At 49.2% G+C, this 9,477-nt stretch overlaps 1 protein-coding gene across 1 annotated transcript in view; it reads left to right on the top strand.

Moving 5' to 3' along the window:
* The first annotated feature begins 308 nt into the window (after window positions 1–308).
* Window positions 309–9,477, top strand: part of WNT3A (Wnt family member 3A) — an 89,423-nt gene continuing 80,254 nt past the window's right edge. Inside the window, exon 1 of the mRNA XM_068176103.1 lies at window positions 309–1,209. Within this exon, the coding sequence (XP_068032204.1) occupies window positions 1,139–1,209 (71 nt within the window). The 5' untranslated portion in view covers window positions 309–1,138. The remainder of the gene's footprint in view (window positions 1,210–9,477) is intronic.

Below are 9,477 nucleotides of genomic sequence, written 5' to 3'. Positions count from 1 at the left end.
CCCCACCACCGGCACTGAAAAGAGAGAAATTGGGACAATGTGTAGAGAGAGAAATTAAAAAAGAGCTCAATTACTGGTGCCCTGTGGGGTGGATCTGGTGGATGAAGTCGTTCGCAGCGGCGCCTTCCCAATGTCCGGGGCTGGGATTCCTGGAAATTGGGATGGTCTGAAGGAGCCCTTTGGATGGAAGAAGTCGATTTTTTAGCAGATGTCTTCAGTGGAGCTCTTGGATCTGCAGCTGCTTGGACTGGTGGGGAAGGGGGGGTGCGTGCCTGGGGGGTGCCTGCGTGCCTGGGTGGAAATCCTCTTTTTTTCCATAAAAAAGAAGGAAAAAAGCCCCCAAAAAGAGACCAAGCGAAAGTTTCTAGAAAGTTGCTTCAAATGCATCCCAACCGTCCCCGTGAGGAAGTTTGGCTTTGAGAAGAAGACAGAATGGCAACAAGAAGGAGAAAATTGAGAAAATAATAATTTTTAAAAGAAGAAGAAAAAAAAAACCTTTCACACTTTTTTTTTTTTTTTTTTTTTTTTTTTTGCATTTTAGTAGCTTCGACCCAGGGAGTGAAATCCGGGCAGGTTGTTATAGCTACCCAAATCCACAGGGGTCCCCCCTGTCTATTTAAACCCCCTAAATCTTCCTTCCCCTTTTTAAAACTACATTTTATCCCTTGGCTTGTGGGCCAACGTGCCCCCTAATGAGTATTAAAACACTATCTCCTTGCAATTAGCTCATTCCTGACTTCACGCTCCTGATTGACAGAACAAGCCAAAGCATCAGAATTCTCCCTTTGGCAATAAGTGCTGATTGGGTCCTTTTTAAGAGAGCTACTTCAAACTTTTTTTTTTTTTTCTCTTTTTTTTTTTTTTTTTTTTTTTTTTTTTTAATATTTGCCTTCAGTGTCTTGGCTGAGAGAAGAGTTTTTTACCTCTCTGAGATTTTTTTTTTTTCCTTGAGAGTAGTAGAGGAAGCAAGAGAGGATTTACCTGGTCGGGTTGAGCTCACTTCATTTGACTTTTTTTTTTTTTTAAATTATTGTTATTATTATTATTATTAAAATAATCATCCTGCCTCAGAAGAAAGGAAGGTTTTTGGCAACTCTGGTTAAAAAAAAAAAAAAAAAAGAAAGACAACTTTTCATCAATGGCCTCTTTTGGATATTTCCTGTTTCTTTGTGGGTTGAGTCAGGCTCTGTCAAGTTACCCAATCTGGTGGTAAGTTTTATTCTTCTTCTTTTTTTTTTTTTTTTTTTGCTCATTTTCATTTATTTTTCCCCTCCTCTGTTTTCTCTGCAACCCCTGCGCTTAAGATGACTTGAAATTCTCCTTTCGTTGCCACTCAGCTAAAGAGGTGGGATTGTTCCAGCGCCAGCAAGTTCTTAGAACCTGCATTTCACCTCTTTTATTTATGCATTCACTTTGTTTATTTTGACTGGGTTATACCTGATCTCTCCTTCTCCTACTGTAAAAGAGAGAGAGCGAGAGGGAGCGATCGGAAAGTTATTTTTTTTTCCGAGTGCTTTGATCCTCTCCTGTGAAGAACAAAAGGCGCTGCCTGAATTAAAGAGATAATGATACAAGTTGACATGAGCATTTCAAGGTGATTTCGAGCTAGTCAGGTGGAAGGAAGGGGGGGAAAAGAGCGAAACTTTTGGGTGGTTTTTCCCCCCCCCCCACTTTCGCTTTAAGGAATATTGAGGGGTAAATTTAAAATAAATAAATAAATAAAATAGGGGGGTAAATGGGAAGAAAAAGGAGGTGAAGCTCCACCACCTGAGCTGTGGGAAGGCAGAGCAGGGCCGGGGCTGGGGGAGCCGTTCCCGGCGCAAAATCCGCGGCTGCTGCGCGCCCCTTGCCCGCGGATGCGGCACTTTATTTTTTTTTGGGGGGGGGGGTTCGCTTTTTCTCCTTCTCCGCGCTTTGCACCCTACGCCTTTAAGAGCCTTTTCTCGCTCGCTCCCCCACAAAAAGCAAATGGTGCTGGGCAAGGCATGTAAGCGCACGATCTGCTCTAATTACCCCGCCGAGGTAATTGGGCTCGGGGAAGCCCTAGCGCGGGGAGGCTCCGGCTCCGCGGGGCTCCGCGGGCTGAGCCGGGGGGCTCCGCGCCCGCGCTGCCGGCAGCTCCCAAACGCCCCCCCTCAAAAAAAAAAAAAATAATAACCCATCATCCCCGTCCTGCTAATTAATTTTTTAATTAATCCTTGCTTCCCCCCCCCCCTCCCCACCCACCCCGCGGGTGCGGGATGCGCGGTCCCCCCTGTCCGGCGGTGCAGAGGTGAGGGTGTTGAAGGCAGCAGCCTCTCCAACTATTTCAGGTATGTCTGAAAGCAGGGAATTCGTTGGGATGGGAGGAAAAAAAAAAAAAAAAAAGAAAAAGAAGGAAAAAAAAAAAAGAGCAATAAAATGCAAATGTGTTCTTGGGAAGACAGGCAGCGAGAGCACCTGGACGGGAGTCATTAAAAAGCAATCTTTTATTCCCAGCCACCATCTAACTTATAATTAGAAACTCTGCTCGCATTCCTGATTGGAGAAGGAAACGCATTCCTCTAATACCGACATAAATATTCGCTTGTCACCCGGCGAGGGGAGCGCGGTCCCGGTCCCCCCCGTCCCCCCTGTCCCCTCCGTCCCCTGCTCCCGGAGCTGCGGGAAAGGGGGAAAAGATGGGGAAAGGCGCTGGGAAGAGGGGCAGGAGGGCTCCTCCCGAGCGGGGCATCACCAGGTGTGTGCGGGGGGCGGCAGCGGCGGCACTGCGGGCTTTGGGCTGCCTTTTCCCCCCGTCCTTCCCCGGTGCCAAGCAGCGGTTTCAGACGGTTCTTTCGCAAGGAGAAACCCCCCTTAGGCCATGGAAATGCAAAGGAGGCTTGGATTGGGGTGGGGGAGTCGCGGGAGAGGCCCGGAGCTGTTGCATTGGCTGCCGAAATTCCCCCTCGCCCTCCCATCCCTTTCCCCCTTTATTTCTCCTCAACCTTTCCCTCTTTATTTGTCCCCAAGCGAGATACGAAGCCCCCCCCGTGGCTGGAGATGGGGAGCAGCCCTGGAAATGTGGGACTCGGGGCCTGTGGGGTGGCACTGGGGTCCCAACCAGGGCAGGGAAGTTCCTTTTCTCCCAGGCCAGCCCAGCTGTTCCCAAATCCCAAATTTAGCAAAATCCAGCGTGCTGCTTTGTTTGATTTTCATTTTATTTTGTTCCGCTCTTTCTTTTGTTTGGTTGTTGTTGTTTTTCTCTTTTTTTCGGAAGATAGAGCCAGGATTTTTTTTAGTCTGGTCATGCAAGCAGCAAACGTCCCATCCCAACCATCTCCCCTCTGTCAGCTCACGGTGATTTGGGTGTTTAGAGCAGAAAATCTGTCGTTTGCCAGCCCCAAATCGTGCCCCCTCCCCACTAATCGTTTCTAATTAAAGCATCAACTCATCCTAAAGCACGCGGGGCTGTGGATATTTACACTCTGAGAAAATCGGTGCAAAAAAGCAGGGACTGAGAAATGGTATTTTCCTGTGAGTTTTGGTTAATTGTCGTCCCAAAATCAGGGGAAATGTGAATTTGTCAGGGGGATCAGGTGTTGTAAGTTCTGCCTGCCTCTCACAGCTCCCTTTTAGGCTGAGCTGTTCAAATTGCTGTCCCCACCACGGCACAGGGCACCTGTTTGAACCAGACCAAGCAGACTCCCACCTTCCCGGGAGCTTTGGGAAGAGTTCAGTGGAGGGAAAAAAAAAAAAAAAAAAGTCCCTCTGTGATGATGCTGGGTGGGGAAGAGGCTCTGCGAATTCCTTAAAACCTTAAAAAAAAAAATAGCATCCAATAATACATTTACAGACTGGGATAAAAGAGGCTTTGGAAAGAACGGTTTAAAAATAATCCAAGAAGAGGGCCCGATGCCCGTTGGGATTGATGAGCCAGGTTTTAGGGATGTTCTGGTGGGGTTGGTGGTGCCACAGGAGCCCCACGGGACCTTCTCCAGTGCAGTGCAGCACGGAGCTGTTCAACCTGGAGCAGCTCCTGGGAGCAGCAACAGGCTCTTCCACACCCAGGGGGCCAGATTAACAGCAAAAAATCAGATAGTTTGTGGGTTTTGCTGCTTTTTTTTTTTTTTTTTAAGTGGTAGTGCTGTTCATTTTTTGGTTTGTTTAAAAAAAAAAAGAATAATTTAAAAAAAAGAGAGGTTGGAATGAGTGAAAGAAGGCTGAGGGAATCCTGAAGCAAAATTCATGGGTAAGGGAGGATTAAATGTAACCTGTTCCCTGTCCTGGGGGGGTCTGGGGTCCGTGGGGAGTCATAGGAGCAGCATGAACAGAATTTAAACTTTTTCCAAGTGGCTTGCACTGCCTTAACCAACTCCACTTGGAATGGAGGAAAAAAAACCCTTTAATTTTATTTATTTTATTTTTCAATCTGTGCTAAGTGGCCTGACTTGGTCGGGAACACAGCCAGTGGGCAGAAATTATTCAGAAGGGAGAAAAAAAAGGTCAATAAAAATTAACACAGAGCTTCCATGATGGGAATCTTAATCTCCTGCAGCCCAAGATGCTGCTCCTGGGGGAGATGATCCCAGGAGAGGCTCTCTGGGCTGAACTGGAAGTACAGGGCGACCCCTTTGCTGTAGGAAAAACTAACTGGCATCATTTTTCCCGGGTGTGAGGCAGCTCTGGGATGTGTGTGGTTAAATTCTGTGCCTGGAGAGGGATGGGAAGAGGAGCTCTAATGGAGCAACAGGCTGGGGTTTGGTGTGGTGGCATCGCTCTGGGCAGCAGGGTCTGTCCTGCTGGGGCTGCTGTCCCCTCTGCTGCTCTCACAGCTCCTGTGTCACACCCAGAGTGGGGTGGGATGGGATCAGCCCCGTGAAAGACTTGGAAATATCGGGGTGAGGAGTGTTCCTGGAGGTGCCAGGTCTTTGGAAGAGGCTGTGCGGGATGGGGGGTGTGTGTGTTGATATGTCCCTGCTGCAGCCTGGCTTTGCTCTCATTCCCCAGCAGCTCCATGGATTTCCTCATCCATGCAGGATGTGATGTCCTGCAGGACCCCCTTTCTGTGAGAGCTGGGGAAAGGGACCCGAGAGCTCTTCCCATCCGTATTTTCTGCAGTTCAGGAGATGTGAGCTCGAGGGAGCCCTGCCAACAGCAGGGACGCCACTCCAGCAGTGCTCAGGTGCAGCACCTGAGCCCGTCCCTGCTCTGTGGCATCACCACAGCACGAGCAGTGCAGGGATGAGCTCCTGCCTTGCGCTCTCTGTTCCCTTCTGGGATTTGCTCCCCTCAACACGGGTGGAACAGCTCCCATTTTAAAGTGGGTGAAACCCAGGCCGGGCTCCCGTGAGAAACCCAATCCTCGTCTGCTGCAAACCCTGCAGAACCAAACCCAGCCCTGGCAGGCTGCAAGCAAAGCTTGGCTTGGGGTGATCATGCTGTTAGCCAGGAGGGAGGCAGAGCCCTGGGAGGTCACCTGAGGGCCAGCCCAGCCCGCTGCTGGCACCAGGGCTCCTGGAGCAATCTCTAGAGCTCAGAGGTATGAATTGCATCTCCCCACTTCTCTGCTCGATGGGCCGGGGTGAGGAGCTGGAATTCATCTGCATCTCCTCCCCTTCTGCAGCAGGTTGTGGTGAGATGTTAAAATCCATCAGTGCATGGGGGAAATTTGGATGAGTTAGTGACGGGACCTCTGAGTTGTTTTTGATGATGGGATTTATGTTTTTTTATCTTCTACGTAGGCAGGAAGGGTAAGCATGGCTCACATCTTCACTGCAGGGTTCAGAAGGTCACAACACCTTTGTTTACAAGATCTTTCAAGGATTTATTAACCAATTAAACACTGCTAACAAGGATATTTATGCTTTTGACCCAATCTTTAAATATTTCATCTTATGGACTCAGTGTAAGCTTTCTTAGCCAATCACACAAATCCACAAAAACTTCCCATTACCTTTGTAACTACATTTATTTTTTCTATATCTTAAACCCTAAAACTCTAAACTTTCCTCTACTTAGCTTAACGTGTCTCTGCTTTAAACTACAAATCCACATTCTCTTTCCAGCACCTCAGTTTGGAAGCCTTTTCCACGGTCTCAGATCAAATCCTGGGTTTAATTCTAAGCTTTGGCTTAGAGGCCCAAAGTTCTGAGAGTTCCCTGCATTTTGGATTCCAACAAGTGGAGCAGTACAATTGTTCTGCATCCATCCCTGTCCCACCCTTGTCCCAAGCCCTGGAATTGCCTTTTTGCACCTGTATTTACATTATAGCAGTATCTGACCCAGCCCTGTTTTTCCAGGCAGAGAATAATCACAGAATGGTGGCTTAGGCCCCTCTCAGATACCAGCTCTCCCTCCAGTTTGGATTTGGGATGGGTGGTTTGCACCCTAGCAGCAGCAGGGTAGAGAGAAAAGGGCCCAGGGGATCTTTCTGTGGAGATCCAAGTGGTAAAAACCCGCTCTTGCCCATTCCATGCAGAGGATGCTGTGTGCAAAGGGGAAAGGAAATAATTTCCCATCTCCATCTTTTTGGTGGGACTGAAAAAACAAACTCTGGTGGTGTTTGTGTTCTTCCTGGCATAGCCCATCTGTGGTGAGATTAGTAACTGGACCAAGATCACACCAGGAGTTTTTTTTTCTCAGCAGGAACTGAAAATTTTGTGAGGTTTTAGCAAGAAGTCCCTGTTTGAAACATGGGGAGGGCTGGGACTTCCCTAGAGAACCCAGTGTGTGCTAAAGAAAATCCCAAATCCCTCATCTACTCAGCTTTCGGACTCATTTTATCAAATTGTGTTGTTCTGCTACGTATTAATTGATTTGTTCCTTTCCATTTTGAGAGGACTTTATTAGAGAAATTAACCTGAAAACCAGCAACTCGATATTCAAAGCATTGGCTGAAGGAATTGCATCCAATAAAAAGCCTTTCCTAACAAAGATAAAGAAAAGTGAATCCTTTTGCTCCCCAGCTGTCTCCAGGTAACCCTGGAGGTGGAACCTGTCCTTTGCAGACATTTGAACACCTCTGAGAATTCTCACTGGAAAGGTTTTGAGCACGTGGATTAGTTTGGGTTGGAAGGAACCTTTAAAAGGTCATCTGGTCCTGCAGTGAGCAGGGACATCTTCAACCAGGGTAGGATGGGAATCACATTGCTTTCTGTTGGCCAAAAAAAGACTTTTTGACCATTCCTTCTCAAAGTGTTCAGGCTGGAGGAGCCTTGGTTTTTACTCTGGTGTCTCCTAGAAAAGGAAGTCAAGAATTGCTGATTGCAGCAGGGGAAATCAGGCTGACTCACCGGTGCCTCCATCCCAAACCTGCAGGATCCCTTTCCTGCTTGCATCCCGCTTCCTTCCCACCCAGCTCCAGCCATGCAGCAACGCTGCTGCTTCTCCACCCCCTGCACCAATTCCTGCATCACTGGTGCTCAGCATTCCACATTAGACCTCATGAGGAGCAGATATTTTGCCTTTGCGTGCACTGGGAGCGCAGGAAAATCCCAGCGGGATAAGCAGGGGTTGCCCCTGGGCTTTGCCCTTCCTCAGGATTCCTCGAGTGCCCGATTCAAAGCGCCCGGCCGCGTTTCAAAGGGCTTTGTTGGGATAATGACGGCACCTAGCACAAGGGGAATCCTGCGGGCACTGAGTCAGGATGATCCCCTGGGAGCTGCCCCCGGCATGGGCAGCGCACCTGGGTGTGACAGCCTCGTCCTGCCAGCAGGGATGGACAGGTCCCACCGCCATCCACGGGGAAATTCCCTTCCCAGAGCAGGACTGGAGTCATGCTGCTCCCCAAAGAAGACCCTGTGGGGATGAAGGGTGTGGTTGGGAAGAGGGGAGGAGGATAAGGGAGGTCTGGAGGTCGTGGCTGGGAAGGAGAAGGTTCTGAAGAGGAGGTCACAGACTTCTGGTGGTGTGGAGCTTGATGATTTCTGTCCAGTCAGGTGGTGGCTGGCACTGGGGTTAAACCCACTGGAATATGGGGGAAACACAGTCTCAAGCTGCACCAAGGGAAGTTTAGGTTGGATATCAGGAAAAAGTTTTTCACAGAAAGGGTGATAAAGTTCTGGAATGGCTGCCCGGGGAGGTGGTGGAGTCACCATCCCTGGGTGTGTTTAACAAAGCCTGGATGTGGCACTGGGTGCCAGGGTTGAGTTGAGGTTTTGGGGCTGGGTTGGACTGGATGATCTTGAAGGTCTCTTCCAACCTGGTCATTCTGGGAATTCTGTGAATTCTGTGAACAGACAGGGCTTGGCTGGACACAGACAGGATTAACCCCGAGGGACACAAGCAGTGGGTCACTCCACTGCTGCTGTGACTCTCGACATTTGCCTTGGAGCGGGGTCGGCTGCCAACCATTATTTCCTGCCCAGGGAGGTGGTGGAGTCACCATCCCTGGGTGTGTTTAACAAAGCCTGGATGTGGCACGGGGTGCCAGGGTTGAGTTGAGGTTTTGGGGCTGGGTTGGACTCGATGATCTTGAAGGTCTCTTCCAACCTGGTCATTCTGGGAATTCTGTGAATTCTGTGAAAGGAAGGGGAAATGGCAGGGGGAGAAGCACTGGCCAGAGCACACAGGTCTTGCCCATGTGCCCAGCTAAGGCTGCAGCAAGAGTGTCTCCAGCCCAAAAGGTCTCTCTAAACCCATCTCTGCTTTGCTGTCACCACCCAGAGATGCAGCCCAGAGCCAGGACAGTTCAGTGGGGTTTAATTCTGAAACTGGAGGAGCGCTCAGGCAGGAGCCTTCCCATGGGGTATCCATCAGATCTTTGCTGGATCAGGTCCAGGGCTGGTCTTGCAGAAAAGCCACTCATGAAACTGTCCATGCCAGCTGTTTCTATCTATCCTGTGCCATCCATGATGCTTTTTTTCCCTTTTGTCCCTTTAAAAGTGGCAGGATTTAAGTCTTGTTGTCTTAGCACAACCTCTAAAAATCCATCAGTTCATAAATTCACTCCAAATTCTACTGGAACTCCCAAAAAACAAGGGGAGGGAAGGAGAGCTGATGCATTAACTCCCCTGTTCTGAACTCCTAACATAGGGCACGGCTTTAAAAGCAGCCTGGGAGCCAGGGGAGAGCGTTCTGCATCACAAAGGTGTTGTTTGTCCCTCTTCCTGGTTTGTCACCTGCATATTCACACTCCCCTTCCCATCTGGGTGCTGCTGCTACCCAGAGAGAGCTTTGCATTTGTAGAGACTGGGCCTTCAAAGGAGTTCCAGGTGCCTTTGGTCTCCTCCTCACCACAGCTCCTGCCCTGGTGTTAAACCAGTCAGTTATTCTTCCATGGATTCAGTGATAATTATTAGCAGGGACGCTGTTGCTCTTTCCCAAGGTGGATATTCCTCCATGCTGTGCAATTCTTTCCTCCTGTTGCACCTTTGCACTCTCAGGCTTCGCCAGCAAAGTCACAGCAGAGCATGTGGGCTGGTTCCCTTCTCACATCACCGGCCTTGCAAGGGGTTCCAGGTGTCTGGGATGGTCATTTCTCCTCTCCCATGGGGTTCTGTAGGCTCAAAGTGTGTT

This window comes from Anomalospiza imberbis, chromosome 1 (assembly GCF_031753505.1).
Source record: "Anomalospiza imberbis isolate Cuckoo-Finch-1a 21T00152 chromosome 1, ASM3175350v1, whole genome shotgun sequence".
NCBI classification, from domain to species: Eukaryota; Metazoa; Chordata; class Aves; order Passeriformes; family Viduidae; genus Anomalospiza; species Anomalospiza imberbis.
Note: the sequence above shows the minus strand (reverse complement) of the source record. Positions and strands in the feature narration are given on the sequence as shown.